The sequence below is a fragment of the Corvus brachyrhynchos genome, unplaced genomic scaffold, assembly GCF_000691975.1.
Source record: "Corvus brachyrhynchos isolate BGI_N302 unplaced genomic scaffold, ASM69197v1 scaffold142, whole genome shotgun sequence".
Lineage (NCBI taxonomy): Eukaryota > Metazoa > Chordata > Aves > Passeriformes > Corvidae > Corvus > Corvus brachyrhynchos.
This window is the reverse complement of record NW_008237226.1, coordinates 6037691-6064650: the sequence shown is the minus strand read 5'-3', so window position 1 is coordinate 6064650 and position 26960 is coordinate 6037691. Positions and strand designations below refer to the sequence as shown.

Here is a 26960-nt window from a genome sequence, read left to right as displayed (position 1 = left end):
CTATCTTTATATTACTTCTTAGGAAAACTACTTTAGAACCTGCCCTGGAAAGGCTGGAAAAGCAGATTAATTCATTTAGCAGACTATCTGTGGCATCAGTGGCACTTGCCTTCTTGCTAGTGCACTGACTTAGAGCAAGTCACTGTGATTTTTCTCTTCCAGACACCACAAAACTGTGGGAAGCAGTAATCACAGAATTGCCCCTGGGACATCTCTTGTGTGACTGTTAAAGCCCCAACAAAATAATCTGGACTAAAGAACTGTTTCTTATATAAGATTTTTCTGTAGATCTAAGTAGATTTATAGCATTTATAGCTATGCTATTAATAGGAAACCCAGGCAGTTGACAAAATCCCAATTCTCAGGGAAGAGAATGTGTTAACATGTATTTGATATTTACAGTGGTCTGCTAAGATTAAATGAAAACATCTGTTTGGCTGGTTTTTAGTGTACTGAGATTAGAAGTAAAAATAGATATGAACCTATGATCCATATTTTCCTTTCTTGTAAAATAAAAATGTTATTAAACATTTCTAAACACTTCTCAATTCATCCACACTTTCAGAACTATGGATCATAAGAATCAGGAAGAGGTGAAATTGACTTTCTATTATAAAGCTATTTATGATCTAGAAGCATTCTCATTATTAAATTTTTACAGAGGTGGATCAGAATTCCATCATTTGAAATTAGGAGGCATGAAGAGACATCTTCCAGAGCTGACACAGTTTGGTCAGGGTCTGTTTAAAGTTTCTCAGTGAAACTGTCCCATTGGATTCAAGAGTAGATGCGATTCATACAGGAATGACCCACTATACAAAATTTACTTAAGCATAAGGCATGCTTGCATCCCTATCCAAATGTCATTTAAAGCAATTTCAGGGTTTCATCTTAACCAGAACATTGAGTCTACCTTGTCTTTCTACATTTACCTACCTGCTAGCCTAAACCTAGGATATATATCTTTAGGAGACCCAAAGCATCTCCTCCGTTTTTCTGGTAGGACCAAACTGGTTAATAAGAACTGATTATTTGTGTCTGTGGTAGAGACATTCATGGGACGGGAGATTTTGACCCAGCGTCTGTTTTTGTTGTATATCCAACTAGAGTACAAGATGATTTGTTTTCCAGACATGGATATTGTATTCAGACAGACCAGCTGCTGAGGTCTGAGCTGCTAACTGGACTCTCTTCTTGAAGGATTATATTATTGTAGAAATTTACAGGCACAATGCACAGTGAAACAGCTGTTTTCTGTTCCTTGTAGTTTTGTTTTTCTTGTTATTTCCTTTTACTGGAATAGACAGGGAAATATTTGTGTATTTGTATGCAATTATTCTTGAGGATATGTTATACCCGTATACATTAACAAAACTCTGGGAGCTGTTGACAGCACTCTACAACACTCTTTTGTAGAATGTATCACATTTCTTGGTTCTGTGGGACTGAGTGAAGGGCGTGCAGTTCTCTGTGAACAGCCACGATATCCATACTGTGCCTGGGAGGGAGGTGGGTGTGTATCAATGAGGATTTCCGATTGCCAGTGCTGTCATATGAGCATCTACAGTTCAAACCAACAGCGTACCTGAGAGATGCCTCAAAGCAATATGTTCTCTTTCTTGGTTCTGTGAACAGTCTGTTGCAAGCTCAGTTAATTTTCTCATAAAATGTCCGGGAAACTCTCACTGGAATGAGGAAAGAGGAAAAGTTTGCTGTTGGCGTCTCTTCTGGCCATGAAAGGAAGCATTGAGTTTTTGCAGATGCACAAATCTTTAGTGAGAGTCAGTGACAGGGTCAACAGGAGTCATTGTCTCTTGATAAGAAAGTATTTTAGGCTGATCTTTTTCTTATAACTGGTTGTATTTCTTTCTTTTCCTACTTTCCCTTGTAGAATGAAGTTTTACTTTACTGTATGAGAGAACCAATGTTATTACCTGGAAGTGCAAAATGTGCAACATGTAACTTAACACTGGCGTATTATGTTTCAGTATTCTAAATTCAGTTCTCATTGCTCAAACTTACCCCCAAATTCATAAAAGTTTGTTCTTGAAAATAAATTTAACTTTCTGTTGCCTGAATTTAAAGTCAGTGTTCTGAAGGTTTCTCTCTGCAACTATAAATCTCGAAATTAACAATTTCCTAATAAAAATTCTTACTCTTCTAAAATCTTAATTAGTTCAATTGAAACCACAATAAAAAAAATCACAGAATTTCCTGAACTTTGTGAACAAATTTCAGGAGCTGGTAACTGCTATTCTATATTAAGCATATTAAATAACTTCCTTACATATTTGTTAATATTCTTTACACTGTGATGGTCCAGGTAGTGGCATGATTTCTGACTTCCTAGTTTGTGTTTAGGGGGACCAAGGACCACCTGGACCACCTGGATCCCATGGAGCGAAAGGTGACAAAGGTGGCAGAGGTGAAGCTGTAAGTACAAATTTAATTTAACGTACTTTATGTTCAACAAAAAAACCAAAACAAAAATTACTATGTGATAACTCAATATTTAGTTGCTTAGATTTAGTTACTTAACTAAGTGCAGTTAATCATCCTTTAGCTAATTTAAATATTTCATGGATATTTTGAAGTCCTTTCCTGTCCTAGATACAGCACCGGTTGTACAAGCAGTTGGAACTGGATATAAATGGCTCTCATTTCATTGCCATGAAAGGGACACCGTGTAATTCCATAAAAATCGTTATGACTGCTCATACCTGTTTAAATATAATCACTGCTTTGAATTATTTTTCCTCCTTCCCTTTTCTTTACTCTTCTCTGATCAAGATTTCTAATACCACCTGCTTGACCAAATTTTGCAGTTTCAATTCCTTGAATTTTCAGCTGTTTTTCATACTGGGCAGTTAAATCCTCTTATTTGAAGATTTTCCACCTCTTGCTTTTCTGATGGTTGGTTTTAGAGGGAATTAATGCCTGAGTGTCCCAGCTGGCACATTCCATTACAAGGACATATCATCCTAAATTTCAGTCACCCAAAGCCACACAGACATGTTTGACCAGCCTCTCTCTTTTCCACTAGAAAGTGGAAATACTGATGCCATCCTTCAACCACCACATGTCAAACTTCCACTAGCACTATTTTCTTTATGTGTCTAATCCAGCTTTATTTCAAACTACAACCCTGCAAGCACTCCCAAATGCACTGAGGTGGGGGACCTGAGTGCTTCCAAATTCCTACTCAGCTCCAATTTCCTATCATTCAAACTGATGCTGAGAAGATCCTTTGGGATGAGAATTAGTTCATAAGGCATTCACTCCGGGTTCCTGGTGTAATGCCGTGTACCTGACACATTTCACATCATGTAACGTGCAAATGTTCTGTTGTACTGTCACGTGGTTAACATCTTTCCCCTGCCATTCCATGCCCATGAACTGGAAAGACCAACTTAATAAACCACTGTCAGACATGGACAAGATTTATATGGCTAAGTAGGTAGCAGGATGGGTCAAAGCCATCTGCCCTATGAATGCTGAAAGGGAGCCTGGGAATGCCTCCAGCAGTATGAAAAGCAGCTGAAGGGGAGGATGAATTGAGCAGGGAGTTCAGGAGAACAAACTACCAAACACAAATACATGTTAGGATTACCTAATCCCCAAATTTAGGTAGGTTAGCTCTGGTATTTCAGTTGTCTAATGCTTGCAGCATATGAATCATGGAGCAATGTCTGCTTTCTCACTGCTTTCTCTGAGCTGAGAACGATGTTCTTAAGTCAAGAGTTGTACTTCTTCCACTAATCTGAGTCTTTTTAGGCTTCCACTTGGGACTGAGGATGGCTGTTGCTCAGTAAACATCAGAAATGTGAAGAAATTATTTTCTTTGTTGAAGAACAAAAGTACCTTGGGACAACTACTGACATGCTTTATTCCTCTGCTGTACCAGGGACCTCCAGGACCAGCAGGCCCTACAGGACCAGCAGGTCCAAGAGGCATGGGAGATGCTGGAGAAAAGGTACTTGTCCAATGGTAGACCAATGCATCTCACTTGTAAACAAGGTAGACAGACATCCTCTGAAAAATGCGTTAGATAAGAATGACAAATACATGACAAAATTCTTTTGTCCCACTTTTCATTTCTGTTAGAAGAAAAGCTTGCGATAGACTTTTGCGATGTGGCAGAAACTAGTTCTTGCTTTATCCTCAGACTTGATGCAGATCTGCAGGTTTTCCATACATCCAAAGACCCAGGATGTTTCTAGATGCTGGTGTTCCCATGTGGAAGTCAGAATCCAACACAAGCACAGTATTGCCTAATAATTATGCCCTTCCTTTCTCTGGCAGAAGTGTGAGGGATGTGGCCAAACAATGAGTTAGGGGTTACATGGAACTACTGAGATATCTTTTAAGTTCTCTTTTAAGAGAAGACTATAAAGCTTTATCTAAAATTAATATTTATTTAGAGGCAAAACTCACAAAAACCCTCAAACAAGCGAAAAACTGTTAAAGGGATTAGAAATACAACACTGAAACACTTCCAAGGTTTTTCATAAAACACAGAATAGTTAAGTCTTATGAAACTATAAGCAGTATGTAACTCACCTAAAAGTCACATTGTCATTTTTATGTTATTAAAAGTCAGAAAAATAGACTTAAGACAAAAATAAACAACAAATTTCTTTAAAATATCTCAGAGTGGTTTTACTAATTATTTCCTCATTGCATATGTGAAACGAGAAACAGGCAGCCTGTTGCAGGACAAAGCAAAAGAAATATTGCCCAAATAAGGTTTTTCCCAAACAGAAAGAACTTTCAACTTCAGTTCCCTGAAGAGCAGAATTCACATTTATATAAACTGCAATAGCCTCTCAAAAAAATCCACAATAAAGGAAAAATTGAAAGACATTCATTCTTGGAATGTCTTGACTTTAGAATTACCACAGACTGGTCCCAATGTCACTGGGATTTGGGAAACCTGGTTTTGTGCAACTATTCTGAATTACTGCCTATCAATACAAGGCATTTCACTTTAAGTAATGCAAGAACTAGAAGTAATTTCAATTATGTTATTCAATATAATTTTTAAAAAATGCATATGGCTAAACTAATTAGATTTTTCTGTATGAGATTGTATCTTTCCAAATAGAAATACCAAGCTTGATATAATGTAGTCTTATTATACATATTTCTTGATACTACAGAAAAACATTAAAATCCTAGAATCTTGTATGAAATTATCAAGGTAGATATTGATAAAGATTTGTCTTACAACTACAGGATGTCTAGGGGTATCATTATGTCTGAATTCTTCCTTGCTTCCTAATCCATAATTCTGGAAAGTAGTGTTTCCTAAAGAAAAGGAATTAGAAAGTCACATTATCAAAAACTCCACACGGGAGTTTGAGGCTGGACTGGAGGTGTGCTGTTGATGTGGTTCTTCTAGCACTTTCTGTGCTTAGGTTTTCAGACCAAAGAGGGTTTGAGTGATTCCACAAGCCAGGAAATGGGTTTCCTTCAGATGAAGCCAAACTAGGTGATGTGATCTGCAGGGACTCTTAATGTTCTTCTACCCTGAGTGGGGGTCAGTCCATGGGAGCAGACTGGGCAGATCTCCTCACACGCTGTAGGTGTAGCCACCAGGCTCCAAATTCGCTGCTGTTGCGCCTGCAGCTCTGTGTGTTGATGGACACATAGCACTAGGAGCTGCCTATCAACAGCTTCCTACTCATAATAATCATGGATAGATTCATGGCATAGGTTTGGAATGCACTGTATTCATGGGTTGGGAAGTGGCATCTTGTTCTAGGAGGAGCTGTATTACACGGAACCCTGCAGAGTAACACAACACAATTAGGGCAAATCATGCTTACACCAAATTTTGTATGAAAAGTTTTCATGGATCTACAGGTCTTATTTGTGTTACAGTGTGATATTGCCTACCAAACCTGCCTGCTCAGAGTAATGCTTATCTAACACTCTGTCAGGATAATAAAAAATTCAAGAGTTAAAAACACCTGGTAAAATATTTAATTTGTATTTTTTACTTTAAAATAGGTATGTTTCTTTTTGACGATGTCCCTAGATTGGTGTGTTAGCCATGTTGAGTGAAGTGTGTGTTGTTCTGTGCAGAGTGAGCAGCTGTAGCTTTTGCAGCATATGAGTGGGGCACCAACGCAAGCATTATCTAATGAGATATAACATCTCTGATTTACTTCTGTTTATTCACACCAGACATAGTATAGAGTGCATTGGAAAAAAAGGAACTAAATATATAAGCATCTCTTCTCATTCCCTGATTTTTTGCTTCTGTTTGCCCATGCTACATTCTGATTTTTTAATCTTTGCATAACATCTTGGTAGCAAAGGTGCAACAAGGAAAAAGAATTCACTTGAATTGCAAGAATTCCTCCAGAACTTAGTTCATAAAATGGAAAATATTCTGGCTTTTTCCAATGAAATGTAAATGCATTGTCTACCTCTTACACATACCACAAAAAAAAAAAAAAGAAGGTAAAAACAGTGACAATCTCTGAATCTCTGCATATAAAAAAAGAACATTTATTTGATTAAAGAGGCTCATAAATTTACATACTAGTTAATTTGAAATTCCTTTGAGGATCATTATATAGGAATGTTCCACTCATCTGAATCAAAGCTCTGTTCTCTGCTTTCAGAAATGGCTCACATATGTGCACACTGCTAGACAGGAATTTTATGTATCAGAGGTCAAATTCACACGAAAACAAAATTGGAACATGTGGGATGCATTCAGTCCTGGCAGAACCCTGTTTTCTGTAGCATTAAAACAGAAGCACATAATGTCAGAATATAATAAAAATTTGATTTAAAAGCACTGTCGCCAACTAGGAGATGAGTTACAGACATTCAAGAGCAAGAGCCCAGCACTAGAAATAAAGCAAGTAACTGGATAGCAGAAAGATTATTAAAATCCTCAGCACAGTGCACGAGCATTTGGGCTGGATCCAGTTGCAATATGAACAACTTTTGCAGCTTGGGCCTTGCCTATTTGAACTAAAATGTGGAAAGCAGAGATGTAATATCTTTTTTTTAAAATATGTTCTTCTTACAAATACTGTTATATCCATTAGCTCTCACTAAAGAGAGTATTGCAGTGTCTGCTGCATGTTTCAGTATCAAATACATATGCTTCACAGTAAATGACATATATATTTGGAAATCCAATATTTACTTTTCAGTTGACCATTAGGTCATTTAATGTTTTTTTTTTCTTTAATAAAAGGTATAGAATAGACATTGGACTCCCACACTTTACAGTGTCATGACTCAGCTCTTTATTTCTTTCTTCAGTGGTGTTTCTCTAGTTCAATGTTTTGCTGATGGTGACAAGCTTGTCTACAAGCACAATACAGGAAATAAATTAGACCTCATCAAAGAACAGTATTAATCATTTTTGAACTGAATTCCCTGAAGGACAGTTTAATATGACACCTTAGAAAAAGGAACTGCTCCACTTCACAACTCATAAAGCAAAATAAAAGTATTTTTCTTTAAGCCAAGAAATACAGAAGCTGTGAGGATTACTATAAAGCTCTACAGAAGAGCTTTTCAATGAGACATCTGGTATTAACTAAGCATGTGAGGCTAAAATTCAATCCTTCACCTGCAATGACCCTGTGGAAGACTGTGTTACCCGCGGGAGGAAGAGGCAGATGACTTCAGGTCACACTTTAGGCTCTTTCTGGTCAGGGCTGGTCTAAGAGCAGGTTGTAGGTATTCTGGATACTGGGCCATAAGGAATCATTTAGGTTTGATAACCTTCCATTCAGTTTCCATCACAGCAGCTCACAGGCTGTTTCACAGGCCACAGCATCCCAGGATCTCCTACAAAATACATTTTAATGCAATATCTGTATCTCTTAGCTCTGGCATCTCTGGCAGATTTCAGAGGGAGGCTTGGGCAGGGAAAGCTTTGGCTGCTCTGCACAACTTCTGTTCATGAAGAGTTGTCCTACAAACAGCATAAGATTGTATTGTGGTTGTGGGGACATTGAGGACAAATAAATATTCCTTTGATAATAGATGGTACTAGATAGGAAGATGGCCAATGCCTTGGCTCTTTGCATTGCAAGGAAGGTCTGATATAAAAGCCTTAGGTCATCTGAGGGAAAAATTTCCTCCTGACTGAACATGGCACTTAATTTAACCCAATCACCTTGACACAGCAATTTGAAGCTAAGAGCATCCAAGTACCATGCCTATGTCCTGCTCAAACTGGCCAGTCTCCAGTGCTTCGGATGAAACAGGAAATGAAATTCAAAAGCTAAATATTACATCAGGAAGGAGAGCATTGTAAGCTTGGTCTAAGCCTTAGCCTTTGGGATTAGGTTCCCACCTCTCCAAATCCCTCAAGCCTGAGCGTAGTTTGGGCCCTAGTACCTCTGCATAACTAGCACGTGTGTTGGGACTTAGCATGAGGGTATCATGGCCATGGATAAAAAACACAGATTGCGGTGATGTCGTTCTAGAGACTGAACCTTGGGAATTTCACCTAAAAGTAGTCACTATAATGATTACACACATTCCTCCCAGAGTGTAAAGAAAATCTGTGGAATATTCTGTTTGCTTTTTCCTTTTTAATCTGTTTGATATGTTGTTTCATTTCACCTACCACAACTCAAGTGACATCTGTGATTTGCAATTTATACTTGCACCTCTCTCCTAGAACGAATGCTCCCTCTGCAGGCACAGCCCTTTCTGCAGCTTTTCCAAGTGTAAAAATAAGTACAATTAAGAGGTTTTATAATGATTTCTTTTTAATTTTGTCAAGAAATACAATTTCTTCTGCTCTGTTATTAATATATGATATGATCAATAGCTTCTCAGTGCATTTTTTTATTTTGCACTTGCCTACACAGGAATAGGTTTAGGGATATCAAGCTAAACCCAGTTCAGAATACTCTGCATCTCTAACTTATCGATTATAGACTTCTTTTTTTTTTTCAAGGAATGGATGGGTGTTTTCAAGTAATCTTGCGCTGAATGTGTGCCTATTCCCTCATTTGTACAATCACAGTCTGAGGAAAACAAAACTGTGCATTCCTCCTATCATTAATGTCCCCTGTCCCCCCATCTCCTTCACTGGGTTTGTCTGCAGCACGAGGGCCAGCACCAGGCTCTCTGTTACACTCATTTTCCCCTGACCAGACAGCAGCTGCCTTTTCTCTGCCTGGTTGTTAAGGGGTGAGTCCTCTCTGGGTTTTCTTCATTCTTCAGCAAAAGCATAAATTGAATGTCTCTCGATTACCCAACCTCCTACTACCACCAAATATGCTGGAAATTAATATGGTCAAGGCCCGTACATTTCTGATGAATTTGGCTGAAATCAACAGATGACTTCAAAATATACTGGAAGAAAAAAACAGAATCAACACACACAAGCAGAAGCACAGGCAGAGTATCACTTAATTTCCTTCAGAAATCAAGCTAAATGTATGTACATTAAGGCTTTTTTAAAAAACAGCTATTCTCTTTATTCTTCTATATTGATGCTATTGAAATTCATTTAGTTTTCATAAACGCCCAGATTTGGCAGTTCTGGAAATTAAATGTCTCTAGTGTCAGAACAAGCACAGTATCAGTAAAAGGTCATGGTCATGGTGCCACTAGTAAGCTCCCTGTCCATCCTGGTAAGCCCCTGCAAAATATGATGGGAAAATGGTGGTGTTTCCAAATGTATTCCTTTCTTTTTTTTTTTTTTTTTTTGTAGCTCATAAGCCTGCAAAGTAGAGCCCTAACTCTGCTGGTGATTTTGATCACATGGACCTTTGCTTGGGAAATAAAGTTCTGCACCTAGACCTTAAATGATGCAGGTGCCTGTATTTTGGGCTCTTTTTTTTCATACCTATCTATAAAGCAGCTATTTACTTATGTAGCATTTGTTTGGCTTGTTTTTTAAACTGAGTAGTTTGACTGCTTCATAAGTGGATGAAGGATGTAACATTTACTAGGTGATGACTGACATTTCTGTGACTATTTTCAGGGAGACCATGGAAATCCAGGCCCTCCTGGGCCCCCGGGGCCACCAGGAGTGGGAACCATGGGTCCCAAGGTTGGTATGATGCCATGTTCAAGTTTTTGGGATCTTTTGTGGTGCTGGCTGCCAGACTCTGATCTCTCAGACACCAAGTGATCTTCATCAGTTATTGATTTACACTGGTGCAACTTCAGGATAAATCAAGCATATAAACATGGTCACTAACCATACACTTCTACCAGCTGGATTAGGAAGAATACTAATGGGAAGAAAACTGCATTTGCAGCCAGACTTTATGAGGTCACATCTGGAGATTGAACAGAGCTATCAGGATGGTAAATTAAATGAAATATTTCTTCTGGTTGTATCTATCCTGTTTACAAGATATTCTTTTGTGCTGGAAGATACATTAAATGTGAATTTTATGTTTGAAATTTTTGCTCAATCAGATTAAATCCAATTAATTTCGTTAGTAAAACCATTAGGAAAGAAATACAAAAACAAAAAGTTAATTCTATAAGCAACCAGTATGCAACGTGGGCAATTTTTTCTCCCTGCACTGGAGTGATTTGTAATCTAAAAAAGACATACTGATAAGAAAAGGCATTCAGTACTTGCCTGGATTTCGTTATTACAGGTTTATCCATCAATTATTTTTACAGAGGCAATGAGGACAAACATTGTGTATATTTCTCCACTTCTGTTTCATTTAAACATAGACAGACCTTTGTAACTTTTTGCATAAGAGCAGAGAGTACAGAACCCTCCACTGCCATTTTGTATAAACTAGCATCTGAATGAAGAAGCGTTGCTATCACCAACTCCAGGTATGCAATAAGCAAAGAGTGTGAATACCTTTTCAGGATGTGTCTGATTTTACCTTGCTTTCTGAAAGCTGCAGCAATTTCAGTACCTTAGTAAATCATACTGACATAGCCTGTTTCAAGTTTGGACTGTCAAAATCCTACAAATGTGTGACCCTATGTACTCTTTGCACAAAGCCTTTGAGACTGAAAAATATGTTATCTGTGGAGAAACAGTATTTTGTTTTCAAGGGTGAGGATATGTATGTAGTCACTCTCCTATGAGGAAAGGCTGAGACAACTGGGATTGTTCAGCCTGGCACAGAGAAGGCTTCATGGTTGAGATGACCTACCCTTTTTCAGTGTGTAAAGACCAGCAGTCCTTGGTTATTATCAACAATTCTTGTCTGTTATTACCACCAATCCCTGGCTGTCTCCACAGCCATGGGTGTTTGAGACATACAATTACCTGCTTACCTTCTGGGAATCGAGCGCTGAAAGGGCTCTCACTTTGGACTGCTGTTTATAGGGTTGCAAGAGAGTAGACTTTAGTCATAGTGATTTTCCATCCTGGCCACAATTTGAGTCTGTAACTTTCTTTGAAGGTTCAGTAACAAAAATATTCCGCTTGGGTTGTTATTCAGTCAAGAAAGATAAAGTTTCCAAGCCTGTTTGTTAAAAAACAGGAGGTCATTAGATGCCTGTTAGTTCCTGGGAACAGACAGTGTTTTTGATAAGCTCAGGAGGGGCTTAGTCCAAGTGCAGTTCGTCAAGGCTGAGGTCTAATGAGCATTTCTTACATCCTAGTGCAGCCTGGGGCAGGGAGAGGCACTGCCACAATCCACCCTGGAACTAAACTTCTTTGGGCCTCTACAGGGGTCACTTAATTGCAGCCTTCCAGTACCGTAAGGGAGCCTGCAAGAAAGACAGAGATGGACTAGGCATGTAGTGACAGGACAGGGGGGAATGGCTTCACACTGAAAGAGGGTGGGTTTAGATTCAATGTTAGGAAGAAATTCTTTAGTGTGAGGGTGGTGAGGCACTGGAACAGTTGCCCAGAGGGGCTGTGGATGCCCCAACCTGAACTTGACAAAAACTTTTATGAAGCTTGATCAAATTTTGAAAACTTTGTCAACTAAAAATAAAGAAAAAAAAAAAAAAAGAAAATCAATAATTTAGTTTTGATGTAATCAAAAGGATATACTTCACTTTGTCACTTTGAAATGTTAGATTAGCCTGCCTGCAAAGCACAAGGGCTCTACCTGATTTTGACTGTATTGATACAAATCAGCATGTGCTGCTTTGGCTTTACTCTATTCCCCTCCCACTTATGATTTTCTGAATGACTGATGCTCCTAGAGACTATGGCACCACAGGGGCTTGGCATATGCCCATGGTGCCCAAGAACTAACATGCCTGTCAGACTTACTTACACTAGGTTTTATTGCTCTGGTCCTTTGTGTCTCTGCTGTTGTGCCTCCCTTTGGTGGAGTGATTGCACAAAGCTGTTCTGTAAACAGGGTTTCTGTTGTCTTCTGTGTGGGGAAAAATGAGGAAAATATCACACTGTGTTATGAGTAAATTTTATTCAGTAATTATTTCCAGATTAATTGTTCCTTTGCTTTCCTAAGAATTTGCCAAGGATAATTACCACAGCGAGAAAGTGTAAACCAAAGAAGAATCAGAACTAGAGTCTTTGACATGGTTTTACTTTTTTGCTTACAGCAATTTTGGGATTATTTCCATAGTGTTACCACGAGTTTACCTCCTGATCCTTCTTTTTTTGCCTCACTGACTGTTATAGGGTATTATGGGACGTAATGGCTTCCCTGGCCCACCTGGCCCCCCTGGTGCCAGCATACAAGGAGACAAGGTAATCCGGGTTAATGCCATATCTGGTCAGTTTCTTCTAAAACTGTTTCTTAAAGAGACTGTCTTTTTTCTGTCTTTGCCACCAAATCAGTGAACTCCTGCAAATATTAATTTTACACTTTAGTTTCTTATTCGTAAGCTATGCAATATTTACTTTGTTTGCTGTGTTATCAGTATTGTTTGCATCCAATTGCTCTTCTATTGTTCTTGTCATTAAAAATATATTTAACCTGGAGAAAAAAGGCTTATCTCTGCCACACCTTACTGTTTTACTTAGATCTGTGGTTTTCTCTGGGTAGCACTTCTAAGAGGCAGTAACAGAGATCTACTGTGGCAAAATAAGTTAAACAAAATGTTGGAATATAAATGAAATTAGGTAGTCTCCCATATACTCTTAAGTGAGTTTTTACTCACCCAATTCCAGCCACAACTTCTCTCCTTAAAAGGAGAAACACAAACAAGACAACATATTCTAAGCATTCAGTTGTTAAATTGCCTTGTCACAAATGTGTGGAAAAATTATTAAAACTGGAGGCTCCAGTGGAGAACAGCCCAAGTTTCTCCTGTTTTCCTTAAATCAATGTGCTTAAAATAGAGCATATGGCTGAATATTTCCCTGGATCAAGAGTATTGTGCTCAGGCCTCCAACGCTAAGTGGTCAACCACCGGTGATTCAGTAAAAGGAGCAATGTTCTAGTTGGGTTAGAAAAGGTGCCTCCCTATACTGTGATTTTGGCTCTAGATACTAAAGCCATCAGGGAATTCACTGGCAAACAGGTCTTCCTTGGAAAACAGTGACATTCTGAAGCAAACAAACAAACAAATTGTGAAAATGTATGTTGTTTGCAATATGATTCAGAGGAGAATCAGCTTTACCAGAAAAGCACAGATTCCTTTGGAATTTATTTTATTCAAGACTTACTTTGATTACATCTTCAATGTCTTTCATTTTTATATTTGTGTTCCATCATTTCTGTTTCTATTCTGTAGAGGGCTCTTCCCTTTTTTTCACTGTGAGGTGTTTCATAGCATAAAAACATGCTTTCTTATGTTCTTTCTTTTTCCCTTATTGTAGAACTCCCTTTTATGGGTTCTGATTTATCTTGTTTCCAGACTTTCTTAGACAGAGATCTCAACATGGTTAAGAGTCACAACTGTCTAGACCTTTGTTCTGATTTGTTTGAAATTTGGCTCTGTATTAATTGTTATCAGTAATCACAAAGCTAATACATATTGTAGTGTGAGGACATTAAAAACCTCCTTATTTTCTTTTCTCTTCTTCCTTTGTTCACTGAATCTCCACAGGCTCTTTGCTGTATTCTTGTGAAAATCAGAAAATTTTTTCCCATCTCTGTATTGCTTTATGGTATAGGAAAACTCTTTCCTGTCTGCCTTTAATAACAATTTCTGTTGTGTTTCCAGAATCTAATATTTGGGTTATATCTTTGTTAATTCTATGGGTATGCAAGGTTAATTATAAAAGCACAATTACCATTCTGGACAAAAATGTTTCAGCAATCAAATGCATCTGATGATACATTAAAAAATATACAGATTACATAATATTATTCTGTTCCTGTGAGAAGGTAAGGGTTACCCACAATATGGTCAGTGTGTACATATACACTTCTCTCTCTCTCTCTTTCTCTCTCCCCCCTGTCTCTCTCTCTCTATATATATATTTAGATATTCACAGATGTATGTCTGGATGTTATGTTGGCACTTCTCTCTCTCTCTCTTTCTCTCTCCCCCCTTGTCTCTCTCTCTCTATATATATATTTAGATATGCACAGATGTATGTCTGGATGTTATGTTGACACTGCTATGAAAAAATATCTAAAGCATGTTTTACAAGTGTAGAGAACTCAGTGTCATTATGGAAGCTTTCCAGTGGAAGAAGAGAGTTCACTGACACACTGTCAAAGAAAAGCATGTTTCTAATGCAAGGATGTGGAATTTAGGGATGTTGGAAAGTAGTGTGTCCTGGTTATGAAATGTCTTTGGGCTTGAAAACAAAACTGTAATGATATGGTGGGTCAAACTCAGCTTCTATTGTTTTTGTAGCAGTCCATGAATTGTGTAGGCACCATCAGTCTTGAAATTTCTAATTTCTTCCCTTACCAATTGCTATTTTAAATTATGATTATTTTTATATAATTCTTAGGAGCAGCTTATTTCTGAGCCACTTTTGCAACTGTCTTGCTCTGGTAGCACTGGTTTCCTCCACACACTAATGCTTGTTGATCTTCTATTTTGTCGTTCTATCTCTTCTCATGTCAAACTTCATTCTTTTTGGCCACTCTTCATCAGATAAAAGCTACTCTACTCCTGCATTTGAGCTACCAATATTACTCCAAATATTTTTTAATATATGGAGAGAGATCTTGGTCTGCACACGGTAAGAATGGAATGCCAAAAATGAGTTGGTTTTCAAGTTATGTTGATAGCTATGTTCACAGATCTTCTTTTTTTATACTTGATTCCCTTTCAAAACCACAGTCTAGACATTCTCAGATCTGCACTCAGTTCATTTTGGTAATACTGGTGGTCAAGTTTGATTTTAATTATGTACATGGATTGAACTGTCAAAGCCATAAATATTTTTAAATTAATACAGCACACTTCTTGGGTTTTACTAAATGTACTGTTATGGAATCCATGATAAAACCTTCTAATGTTGATTGATACTTGTTGCACAAGTAGAGGAAGCAGGATTTGGTTCCACAGTTGATGTGTTAAAGGATGAAACTCACATGTGTGCTTGTGAGAAATGTCAGCTGTATGGGTATGAATTTACTTAGAACAGTAGGTCTCATTCAGTTTTCATTGCCTGAACACCATCCTAACAATGTCAAATGGGCAGCAACAAATGGCAGTAATAAATCTAGTTTTGTTTGGTCTGACATGTATTACTAGTGAATGACCACTGGAATACACAGCATATCCTGATTTTGGTTTATATGCGTGTGCTCTGCAGACCTGCAGAGGTGTTAACCAGGAAGCTGTGTGATGACCCGGGGGGAGGGATAGTCCATCCCAGTGCTGAACAGCAAGCCTTGAAACAAACTGGCACACTATTTCACTGTGTTTAAAAGCCATTTGCATTAATACCTAAATGAGGACTCCGAGAAGCACAATACTGCTGAAAAGCAACATAAAGGAAATTAGATTAAATAGTCACTGTGAGCTCCTATGAGAGAAATAAATAAATTGTGCATCCCATCACCTTAGGAGTATTTCCTATTCACAGGAAATCCCCCTAGTGGATCAGCTATGTAATTTGATACATCCACTGTTTTCCAGTCTCCAGCATTTACATAATAGTGTCTGAATTGCTGCTGCTGTAAGAAACTGGGGAGAGGGGAAGTTCTGCTTACAGAGGCAAGAGGCTACTGGTTAGCAGGTCAGGGATAGGTAGCCCTGATGGCAAGCAGAGCTTTTAATTCCCCAAGTCGGGGCTAGTAGACCAAGAGGCACCCACAGGGCAAGGCTATGAAAGCAGTACTCCAGTGGAGATGTGAACAGTGGAGTGCCTTGGATACCTTTCCTAGCACAGGGCAAGACCACAATGCACCCAAGTGCAAACAGAAGCCGTCATCTCAGCAGGATCTCAGTTAGATCTGGAATTCAGACAGGGAAAACCATCCATGGACATGTAGTACACTGTGTCTTCGAGGAGCTGCATCTCATTGCCTGACTCCTGGTGAATTCCCAACTCATGTGAGCCAGGAGCCCTTAGTACAAGGAAGAGAAGGTTGGCTTACCTGTGCTCTGTGCAGCTGTTTCTCTGCCTGCAGAAATCCGTAAGCCCCTATCCAGCACAGCAGGGATAGTCAGTGATCGGTCCTGCTGCACTGGTGCACCTTAGGTGAAGGCTGGATAAACTTGGAAACATTTTTGTGTTTTTCTGTCCATTATGAGCAGTATCACCCCTTTAGACCCGTTTGTGAGTAGCAATACAAGAATTAGTAAAAGATGCTTCAGAGGGGCAGTGAGAGCTCTTGACTGAAAAGTAGAACAGACTAACCCTGTACTTGCACCTCATAGTTAGGTTTGATACAGGTGGTAACTGCTCCTGATCTCACTGACATTCTCTGGAGCTGGTTTTGGTATCTGCACCAGGCACTGCTGTTAAGTGAATTATTTATGTAATGTGAATTATGGTGAAGCATTTATGTACCAGGAAATATAATCACTTCTAGCTGTGTTTAAAATGCATACAGCAGCTGTAAAATCATTTGTGTTACCCTATTAAATAAAGCAAGAAAGTTTCTGGAATCCAGAAGCTATGAAGAATTTTCTGTGTGTATATAACAGCTGTATTTTATAACATTGTGTGCCCACACTGCTAGTATGGACATGCTTCTAAAGTCAAAGTACATGCAGCAGGGCATGTGTAGCAATCCTTATAAACAGTTTTGAGCTTTGTAACTGGACTGATACTCTCTTTTGAAGTATCAGCAGAAAAGTGCTCTGCTTTCCACACTGTGAAGGGTAGAGATGTCTTCTTATTTACTTAAGATCAGAAAAACTAAGTTTACCCTGGAGAGATCATGAATGTGTGTTTTTAGAGAAAATTTGGTTTGGACCTCATTTTACTGCTTATAGACAGGATAAATAAGCATCTGAGCCTCTAAGAGGTTAGTTTTGTCTTTCAGCTCTTTCAGTGGAATGACAAATTTTCATTTAATTAATCAGGAATTAATAAGGTTCTCATTTATGTTCTGAATCATAGCCAATTGCTTATTTCTCCAGCCTTAGACTAATTTTGTGTGCTTCATCCCTGCTTTCTCTATGATGCAGAGTGTTCTAAAGTGAATAGAGAACAGCATAGATTTTACATTAATTTTCAGTTAAACTTAAGTTTCATATTCTGTTTAGGGAGAAAAAGGAAATAAAGGTTTTCCTGGACTAAAAGGATCATTAGGACTTGGCCTTCCTGGACAAAAGGTAAATCCTAAGTTTGAAGTAAGGAAAAAAAAGGGGGTTTTTTCCTTTATTGGTGATTTGGTGTGACAGGTCTTTGAAGAGAAACAGAAGGCAAAGACATTACCTTGTTTAGCTTGCAAGGTAGGTACCTACTATTCATTGTCAGCTTTGAAGTCTGTGAAAATCCTAATGGTCATTAAGGACCAGATTACAAAGTAGGACCTAGAATGAGGTCATACCTGTTAGCAGGAGAATAATTCTAAGTTATTAAAGTTATGTATTCAGTTATTTTTGATGTTTTTGGGGTATTATAAAATGTCCTTTTATTTGCCAGTCTGACAAAAAAAGGAATTGCTTTAGAATTAATATCATTTAAGGGCTTTGTTTTATTTGACTTGTTTTTTTCTGCAATGATTGAATGCCAAGCTTGAATCTTTCCTTACTGAATAACTTCCTGGTTTTTATTAAAATTGTGATAATTTCCTACACTTAACTATTCACATCTAACAGCTTGGGAGCTTTTATGCGAATATCAAGCTCTTTCACACAAATTCAAATTTCTGCCTCCTAGTTCTGTTTTCACTCACATTCCAAATGCCACATACTATAATAATAGCTGCAATATTTTCACTGATCTTCATATTCATCTTGTATATTGGCTAATCTTTGTGACCCAATGTAAATCTCTCCAAGTGACTTTTCTCCAAGCAAACTTTTGTGTTTGTGTTAATATAGCAGTCTTGTCACACATGAAAAGGAATGGTTTAGTTACGCAGGAATTTTGTATATAAACCAAAAAGATCAGGTTTTAGTATATTTAAGGGTAAGAAAGTAGCACCACCACCACAGTCAGCAAATCATATTTGCTTTTCCATTATTATTAATGCTGACATTAACTTTGATGATGTTCGATTCAATTCATTGACAGGTAATGGAAAGTAATATCCTTTGCTGGATACTATGATTTTGTAAAATAGAATAAGAACTGTCTTCCAAGACCTTACTTAGTTGAAACTGGTTTTCTTAATGCTGTGGAGAAGCTGTGTACAATTTCCAGATTTACACCAGTTTGAATAAGATCAGAATCAGACTGAGGGTCAAAAGGGTTCTTTAAAACTGGCAACAAACTGGTAACCACAGTGAAGGCTGTGACACAGGAGTTACCTGTGTGTTTCCACTGGCTGGATAATAATGAGGAATGATATCAAAATAGACAGTAATCTAGACAAATTCATAAGCTTTAAAATTTCAAGTGAAATGTAAGCTGGTTAGTAATTTCCAGAGAGAAGTAAAAAAACTGTCCTGTACAATCTTCTTCTTTAAAAAAATGTCTAATTTAGAACCTGAATCTTATTTACAATATATTTTATACCTGCATTGTATGAAAACTGTCTCGTAATGTTGAAACCTCTCACTTTTTGGAAATCAAAAAGTCTAGTCAGTTGAGGGGAAAAGTGCAGAATTGCTTCTAAATGTGAAACATTGTATTTTCCAATGGATATAACAGTCCAAGCATGCCTCTTCTCATATGTCCTTTGAAAGCTCACAGGTTTTCATTTGGCTTTTATGCAGAGCTGGTGTGAGTTTCAGCACAGGGGCTGATCTGAGGCAGTTATATCTCTCCATAAGTCTAAACTAGCATAGGTCCACTATAAACATGGTTTTAGAGTTCAAGAAAATCAAAGAACAGTAAATATTATAGATTCTTGACATTTGCATATAGATGTCTTTACTCCCCCTCAAGAACTAAGGTAAGTTTTCGTAGAAATTTCTCAAAGATGCTTTTACTGCCCATTTTGCTTTCTCTGAGAGCCTGCTTTCAGATATTCTCCTTATAATACATACAAGATAAGCTATTAATAAAAAGAAAAAACAACAAAACAAGCCAGAAAATTTATCTTAAAAGCTCATGGAACCTTCCAGCTCTGACAATCAACAAAACTGGAGCTATGACTGTATTTAATACAGTTGTTTTAAATTAGGGAGACTATGGAGATAAAGGTGATCCAGGGAGCAAAGGTGCCAAAGGAGAGATTGGAGACCCAGGACCTCCAGGGCCAAAGGTAAAACACATTTTCATGTTACTTAAATTTACAAAATAGAAATTAAGCAAATTGTTAATTATATCACCCTACATGTTTTCAGGGAAGTGGGGGAAGAAAAGGTGAAGCTGGTCTTTCAGTAAGTATATAAATAAATTATTTGAAACAATAGTAGTTTATCTGGGGAAAATATTTAAAGGTTACGTGATCTTTATGAGGGTCTTTATGAGATATTGCATTGCCTGCATTTTTGTAAATAAATAAATATTTCAGCATTCTTAACACCAGAACACACAACAAGTTAATACTCTTTTTCAGAGAGAAGATGTTATCAGACTTATCAACGAAATATGTGGTAAGGATTACAGTATGGAAAAAAGTAGTTCTGATAAAACACAGTGAATTTATATTGACTGAATGGATTTTTCCCCTGCATGTTTGTGTGTCAGGATACCACTGATATGAAAACGATGCTCGCTTTGTTGCCAGAGCTATACCTGAAGTAATTTGGTCCAGCTCTGTTTCTGTGATCAGTACCAGTAACTAGAAATTAATTCATTAACTGGGTTTTAACTGACTGTAAATCTGATGTGTGAGCTCAATTCGTTTTTTGAAGGTGGTTTCTCATAAATTGTCTGAAATGGGTATTTTCTAGGTTGTGGTATCAAATGTAGAGTAATACCACTGGAACTAGTATTCGTCATTGACAGTTCAGAAAGTGTTGGACCGGATAACTTCAATATTATCAAAACCTTTATGAAAACATTCATTGACAAGGTTTCAGCCAACCACGCTACAACCCGCATCGGCATCATCAACTTCAGCCACAAAGTGGACCTGGTGTCTTCTCTGAACCAATACACAAGCAAAGAATATCTGAAATCAGCTGTTGACAAGATGCCCTACTTAGGAGAAGGTACATACACAGCTTCAGCTATCCAAGAAGCCATTCGCTTATTCCAGGCAGCGCGCCCGGCAGTAAGGAAGGTGGCTGTTGTAATAACGGATGGACAAGCAGACAGTCGTGATAAAGTACGACTGGATACTGTAGTAAGAGATGCCCATGCTACAGATATTGAGATATTTGTCATTGGGATTGTTCAAAGGACTGATCCTCATTATGAAGATTTCCTGAAAGAAATGCAGCTCATTGCAACAGACCCTGATGACGAACATGTTTACCAGATAGATGACTTCATAACACTTTCAGGTAAAAGAAACTATTTCATTAAGAGGAAACTTGAAATAAGCATGTAAGGGAGTGTGGCCTCTCCCATGGCCAGGCAAGGCAGCCTACTGAGTGGTAGCTTTTATTTCTCTGTTGGATAAAGCTCACTCTTGTTTCGCATCATCTTTGGCCAAATGAAACCTTTGCCAAATTTTTGCCTCTTGCAGAAACAATAAACTACAAAGAACATCAATTTTCTAAGCCCAGGTCTTCTTTGGGATACTCCTCTTTTGTGAGAGATTGCATCAGCTTTCCTTCACAGTCCTTTTGTGCTTGGCCATAGTTTCATCCGAGAGAGATGTAGATTTCCCTCCACCTTGATGTAACATCTCGGACTCTCTCTTTCTTTTGGGCCTTGTCAGTCTTGGAATCCCTCCACTCTCTCTTACAAGCATTCTTTCATTCTTTTGGTTTTTTTCTGAAAGCCATAGGGAAACCTATGCTTTCACCCTGATTCCAGGGAAAAAATGCTGGACCCGCACACAAGGGAATGGGATATGATAGACATTGTATATTTCAATGTATGTGGCTTGAAAAAATTCTGTGGCTACAGGTGAAATCAGGAGCAAACCCAGAGGAAATCTATAATGACCTATGAAAAAAAAAGTACATTGACCTAGACTAACTGTAGACCAGCCTATACTTTTCCTGAGCATAATCTTATTTTGCTATGCTAAGACTGTGAATGAAGTTAAGTCTGGATTTAAGGCATTAAGAGGAATCCAAGCTAATTTTCTGGTTCCAGTGGGATTACGTTTAGGGCTCTGACTCAGACTTTAGCATTCAATATAAAAATATTCCCATTCACTAGTGTTTTTTGTTTTTGCAAATAAGTAGAAAACTGTTGCCCAGATTTTCTTTTTCTTTCTTACATGTAAAGGCTTTCTTCCCTTCACTCTCATTTTTCATCTGTTTCTTCTTAAAATGAAAACATGGCATTAAAATAAAATAGTTCAGAGACTGTGTTACTTTATTACTTGTCATTTGCATTTTGACATCACTACAAAAGATGGTGTTTCACAAGACCCTGTGATTAAAGGTTTAGGGTTAATACTGCACTAAGAGCTTGTGCTGAATCATTGTGACTTCTTTTGATTACTATTAAAAAATGTCATCAATTCATTAATCTTTTCAGCTCTTGAAAATAAACTGATCACAAAAATCTGTGAGAATGAGTCTTCAATCTACACCAGAAATTACAATGTGTTATCTCCATCTCCAAGTCTGGAATCTGAAATTCCCAGGGAAGATGCTAATGGCCAGTTACCTAAAATGACTACTTCCGAGACTGATACGCTTCCTACTGAAGGAATTGGTTCCCCAGTGAGTAAAGAAGTAACAGTTATCAAATGTTTTTAAAATATGTGTCTTTATTTGAATTCAAATATTTTACCATCTTTATTTCACCATCTGCCTTTTAATATGCAAATAACATGTCATTTGACCAGACCAATGTGTTTGGAAAAAACTTTTAAAGTTAGAGTGAACTTATTTGTTGAGAACAAACATTTACAAAAGAAATAGGGTAATACTGCCTCTTGGTTTCAATAAATGCTAACAGTACTCATATTTTTTGTAGGTCGTAAGCTCAGAAGTGAGTTAAAACTCGTACATTTCTATTGAGGCGTGCACACAGTGGATAAGACATTTATTTATGTGCAAGCTGATTGTTACTACAATGCTTCTTGTTGTGGCATGCACTTTCCAGGTTGTTCCCGGCCATATTTCCAAGTTATTAAGCCTTTGGTGTTGTTTCACTTTCCACATTGGGCTGTACTTATAGGACTCCTTATTTGTTACTCTTCATTCTCCAGCTTTAAATTTCTCCTGAGCTGCACTGAGGTTCTGCCCTCCAAAACAGTGCTGCTGCACAGACAGACAGGACAGGGAGAGCTTTAATGCAATAGATAATATTTTCTGCAAGTGTGTATCACCTTAGTTCCCTTACTGGGTCTCCAGTATTTTTCAGCCACTGTCAGGGTATTGGGTTAGGATATTTGTCACCTTTGCAGTAGATCAGCACTAACACCTTAGGGTGTTTTTATTGCTTTGCCTAAAGTAGTCAGTGATAAAAGTTGAACTTTGCTTGCCCCTATTAACCAGATGGATAAACTGGTTGAAATATTTGATGTGTAAACCTCTGTAGCTGCATGGAATGGATATAGCAGACCATGATACTGGTATTAAAATATTAATTGAATACAGATTAGAGATAATTAAATATTACTGACTTACTGTGGAGGAGTCAATGGATTATCCACTTATTAATTATTAAAGATTATTTATCCTTGTGTTATTGTTTATATAATACCGTTCATAATTAAATAGTTCACTTTCAAAATACAGGTTAATTTCTAAGAATAAGAGCTCCTTTGGTAGGCGTGATTGATTTAGGGTTTGGGCTTGTAGTACCTCTAGACAGATCTGTGAGACACTGAGGGTCAGTTTTGACATTCTGTATTATTAAGAAAAATAAAAGTAAACCAAGACAGATGCTGACTTTATAAAGCATGTGATAAGAATCAGAAAGGATTCTTAGGTAGGTTCTCAGATATATCAGATAGGATTAGATGCTCACACACTTGGTTCTGGCTGGCTGTGGTTATAGTTAAATCTTCAAACTGTTGAATTACTATCATATATAAACACAGTCTTTTTGTAGACCTAGAGAAGAAATGCAAAATTTAAGGATTGGATGAATTGTCTGCACCTTTACATTTCACCTAGGCTGAGTTCCAATGACTCTGAAGAGTTTTCTCAAACTGACTTTGTCAGTAGTGGCCTGTAAATGGGAAGATATTGAATAGTATCAAATTCCTATCTCTTCTCAGTAGGTAATCAATGTCTGATTAAGGCAGCTATTTGTACTATACTGTACTAAGAACCTTGCAAGTCTTCTTGAATATACTACAATTTTAGAGAGGCGATTTTTTATATAATAGTTGTAATTTGAAGACCAGGGTTGACTGCTTAACACTTCTATCAAGGTAAATTCTAAAATTCTAATGATTAGCAACTGGCTGTTAGCCAGAAATATGACAGATTGAAGATGTCAGATCATGCCCAATGAGTGTACTAGATGTTAAGCAGCACTGATTTATCAAAAAATTCCTTCCATTTTTTGTTTTATTAGTATTACGGACTAAGTAGTGACTGGAAATTTGCTTGAATTGAATGAATTCAGCTGAATGACTAAACTGAAGTCATTACTTTGCCTTTTCATTATGCTCTCATTGTCAGAAAATTGTGGTTCCATACTGAATAATCACTAGAAGAAGGTCCAAACTGACCTGCTGTTAACAGTATTTTTTCACACATTGTTTAGCAAAATTTTCCTGCATAATTCTGTAATTTTTTTTCTCATGGCATCTGAGCCCAGACAGAATTTTAAGATTTTGACTCCTTTTGCAGCATAGTCCATCGCAATCCAGATACACTGAACCTCTGCCATCTGCTCAGGACCACACTGTGACCACCTCTGCTCACAGAGAATCGATACTTCCCCCAGTTTATAACATGTCTGAAATCAGACCCCTGAGTCCAGTTGTCAATCCTTTGTTTGGTGGAACTGCTGCTGAAGATCACCAGCCAGCTGTGTTGCAAACACAGGTAGCAACAACCCAAAAAAGTGAGTAATAAATACTGCCCGCAGATAGCGCGTAGCAAGACTGTACCAAAAAAAGCAATGAGCAAACCCCACTCCCCCTTCCAATATAATTTAGATGTTATGACTTTTTGTATTTCTGGGTGCTCTGTCTACAGACACTACACACAGTCAGAGCCAGATTTTCAGACTCAGATTATACCCTTGTGTACCAACTGCATGCTTAGGTATTTCAATAGCAGCTTGATTCTTGCATCAGGATTTAGGCAGTCTTATTTCCAAGTGATCCTGTGTATTTTTAGGCCTGTTCAGGTATGCCATTAATGGAAATGGAATTTGGCCAGGCACTACAAGAAAGAGAAAAAAGGGGTGCTTTTCCTACTGAAGGAGGCACTTCTAAGATAACAACTTATCCCCAGAATCCGAGCTAACTTTTACTGATGCACTTTCAGATCCAAGGTGCTTGGAACCTATGAAACCAGGGGATTGTTGGGACTACGTGGTGAAATGGTATTATGACAAGAATGGCAATTCTTGTGGCCAGTTCTGGTATGGAGGTTGTAATGGTACCAACAACAGATTTGAAACAGAAAAAGAATGTCGAGAAACCTGTGTTGATTGATTAATAAGTAAGTTGTCTCCTTCAGGTCCCCCCTTGATCACTTCTTTTCGCCCTTATGTTTTATTTTACATTAATCAAAATTCAGTTTTCCTTTTCAACTCACAGCCTATGCAGTCAATATCACAAGGTCCTTCTGCAATTTCTTGCAGTCACTCCTTTTCTTTACAACTTTACTACTGCTACTTAACTACTTTAAAGGGACACAATATTGTCACCTACTCCAACTTTGTCACCTCCCTATTTACTCCCTTCTCTAGATAACTTATTATTATCTTGAGTAGGACAGACCACGGCATCCATCCTTCAGTGACATGTGTCCACTGACCATTTATCCCCTTTTTTTGTTTTATTCTTTTCACAACTTACAAGTTATAAGACTGTCCCTCTCAAATCAGTGCAATTTTCCTTTGGGGAGGGACCTTACATTTTGGAAATCCAGTCAGCCTATACTGGCTATCTTAGATCCCTACTCTTAGTGAGCAAGGAATGGCCTTCAGAGAGGTTATTTATCAATAGTGCAAAACTGCCTTTACAAAAGCCATATAACTCACCCCCAATAACTTGCATTAAATACTCTATTTCGACTTTCAGTACAGGAAAATTTTATTGAACTGCAGACCATGTTTTTCAAAACTTTTCAGGAAAATTAAACAATTTCTTATTTATTCTAGAAATTACTTCTATTGGGAACTTTTGAAGCTGGAAGTTCATGTGTTCTGAGGAAGAACTGGCTGAGAAGAATCCAAAATGATGTGTTAACATGAAGTTATTGCTGCTGCACTTTATTGCTTTCCCCACTATGGTCTGCACGTTAACCAGATTCCCGTATAATGTACGCTGTCTGCAACACCATAGCAATAACTTGGGATCACACATACAGACACACCTTTTCCCTCCAAATTCACAGTAACTTGATACTACTTCACATGGCAATAATGAAATTCTATTTTTCAGATTAAAATGTCAAAACTGTTTACATTTTATTCTTAATGATAGAGGTCTCTTAGTCTCATGGAAGAATAAAATATGCTCTAGTTTTAAACAATAGTAAGTGGTTCCTGAAATTAGCACTCTTAATACAGCATTTAGAGACATAAATAAAGATTTCTATTAATTAGAGTTCCTCTTTGGAATGTAAGTAACACAGCTATAGGTGATTAGATAGGGGTTTTGTCCGTTAGTAAAGCACACTTAGATTAACATCCAAAACACACATTAAAAACAGGATTCTTCATGTCCTTTAGGCTAGTCAGTACATTTCAATTTCTCAGGGCCTCTGGGTTAAAAAAAAAGAAAAATTTATTTCACTCTAATATATGCTACTAAACCAAAAACGGGAAAACCACTGAAAGATGTATAATAATGTTTACCCATATCCTTTCTGTTTTTAGCCATAATCCTATATAAGCACGTTGTTAAAACTGAAAATGACAAACATATGATTAAAACGGAAATTAATACCTGATGAAGAGTCAAGCATCATTATTTCTTCATAAACAAAAGACTAGAATCTACACAGCCAGTATGGACAATTCTTGATGTGTTTAAACAATTCCTTACACAATTTATGAACAAATGACAGGATGTACCTTGCAAAATGAGCTTTTTTTGCAGCAAATAGGATGCAAACCTAATTCTATGGAAATCAGTGCTTGAAGAAGAGTTTAAAAGTTTTTAATTTTTTTTCCCAAAAATCTGACCTTTTAAAGTAAGTTTGAAGTTAGAAATGAAATAAACTGAGAACAGCCCCAGAAAACATCCTGTTCTTATACTCAGAACTAAAATGATGATAATATACTCATACTAAAATGATGATCTCTCAAAAAACCTCCGAGGGCACAATTAATTTCTGTGTGACATGGACCAGTAAAACAGAAACATATTACC

The 26960-nt window shown here is 37.6% G+C and overlaps 1 protein-coding gene across 2 annotated transcripts in view; it reads left to right on the top strand.

The window, feature by feature from the left end:
* Nucleotides 1–26542, top strand: part of COL28A1 (collagen type XXVIII alpha 1 chain) — a 67868-nt gene extending 41326 nt beyond the window's left edge. Inside the window, exons 26-38 of one of the 2 annotated variants that reach the window (XM_008629931.2) lie at nucleotides 2362–2433; nucleotides 3905–3973; nucleotides 9980–10048; nucleotides 12581–12649; nucleotides 17530–17598; nucleotides 19560–19640; nucleotides 19723–19758; nucleotides 19938–19974; nucleotides 20275–20829; nucleotides 21983–22170; nucleotides 24259–24475; nucleotides 24904–25080; nucleotides 25745–26542. In XM_008629931.2, coding sequence (XP_008628153.1) covers nucleotides 2362–2433; nucleotides 3905–3973; nucleotides 9980–10048; nucleotides 12581–12649; nucleotides 17530–17598; nucleotides 19560–19640; nucleotides 19723–19758; nucleotides 19938–19974; nucleotides 20275–20829; nucleotides 21983–22170; nucleotides 24259–24475; nucleotides 24904–25073 — 1632 coding nt within the window. In that variant the 3' untranslated portion in view covers nucleotides 25074–25080; nucleotides 25745–26542. Of the gene's footprint in view, nucleotides 1–2361; nucleotides 2434–3904; nucleotides 3974–9979; nucleotides 10049–12580; nucleotides 12650–17529; nucleotides 17599–19559; nucleotides 19641–19722; nucleotides 19759–19937; nucleotides 19975–20274; nucleotides 20830–21982; nucleotides 22171–24258; nucleotides 24480–24903; nucleotides 25081–25744 lie in introns of those variants that run through there. The other variant, XM_017729318.1, reaches the window with a different exon arrangement.
* The last annotated feature ends 418 nt before the right edge of the window (nucleotides 26543–26960 follow it).